Source organism: Galeopterus variegatus, unplaced genomic scaffold (assembly GCF_000696425.1).
Source record: "Galeopterus variegatus unplaced genomic scaffold, G_variegatus-3.0.2 Scaffold1516, whole genome shotgun sequence".
NCBI lineage: Eukaryota > Metazoa > Chordata > Mammalia > Dermoptera > Cynocephalidae > Galeopterus > Galeopterus variegatus.
Window position 1 is genome coordinate 2,958 of NW_007727627.1, and position 1,240 is coordinate 4,197.

The 1,240-nt window shown below is 47.2% G+C and overlaps 1 protein-coding gene across 1 annotated transcript in view; it reads left to right on the forward strand.

Annotated features, from left to right (window-relative positions):
• The window catches only part of LOC103594257 (Fanconi anemia group C protein-like), a 14,508-nt gene that overhangs the window by 1,924 nt on the left and 11,344 nt on the right, over window positions 1-1,240 (forward strand). The window contains exon 2 of the mRNA XM_008577457.1: window positions 471-552. Within this exon, the coding sequence (XP_008575679.1) occupies window positions 471-552 (82 nt within the window). The remainder of the gene's footprint in view (window positions 1-470; window positions 553-1,240) is intronic.

Here is a 1,240-nt window from a genome sequence, read left to right on the forward strand (position 1 = left end):
TTTTTTTTTTTTTTCTGGCCGTTTCTTTACTATAAACCTGAAGTCATACTCTGAATTTGTCAGAGCCATAGAAAAATGGCTGGGCCACCCATGCCTAATTTCTCGTTGGCTATTTTATTATGGTCTCCATGTATTTTGAAATCACAAATTACTAGTGATAGAGGAAAGGGCGGGTACGTAGAAAAGAAAAAACCTGTGGCATCCACAATGTGGCATTTCCCAGTCCCAGGGTGGGCTGCTTGTAAGTCTTTCTCTGCTTCCTCACACCCGAGTTACAGACTCTCTGAGGCTCATCTCTGTGGGACACTGATGTAGGAAGGAGGGACTGGCTGCGAAGAGCGTGAGAACGGGGGATGGTTCCACGAACCAGAAAAACGGGCATTTCCCCCAAACTCTGGTCGTTGCTGCAGATGGTTCCTAATAGGTTTTCCTTCTGTTCGTTCCCCTCTGGCTTCTCTCTCCACCCACAGACATCCCGCAGGGACACCGGCACCAGGCACTGCAGCACATTTCTGAGCTGCTCAGAGAAGAAGTTGAAGACCAGACTCATGGGTGAGCACACACTGAGCCCTCCTGTGTCCACGTGGGGTTTCCCTTGACCCGCACCTTCCCTCTGAGCAGGGCCTTCGCCACGCAGGTAAGCACCCTCGCTGAGGGACAGCAGAGGAAACGTGGAGCCACACGGGTGCCTGGAGCAGGTCACAGCAAGCAGGCAGGCACGTGCAGACACCTGCACAGACAGATGCTGCCCTATGCAGTGTCTGGTCTTAGGTTTTGAAATATGCAAGCATAACAAGACGAGGAAGAGACGCGGGAAAATGCACTGTCCGCAAGCTGGGACCTCTGGCAGGCGGGACGGAGAGGTCGCTGCGGGTCCCCTGATCTTCTCTTTAGCACTCTAGGGAAGGAAATCCTAAACTTCTCTTGCACAGGAGGAAGGAATATAAGATGTTTGCTTTTCCTCCTCTTTAATAAATATCTCCCTAAAATTAGAAAATCTGCTCTAACATAAATCAGTTTCTAACGTGATGGTATTAGGTACCCTTCAGTATGTGTTATGTTCCTAAACACATTCGCATGTAGGCATTGCCGGATTCTTTGTAATATAACACTCTTTGGCTTCCTCTTTCTTGCTTTTAGAGTAAAATTCATATTTTATTCATTGTCTGCACCAGCCTCCCAAGACTGTCTTACTTGTTCCTCTTTTTTTTTTTTTTTTTTTTCTTTTTTTTTTTTTTTT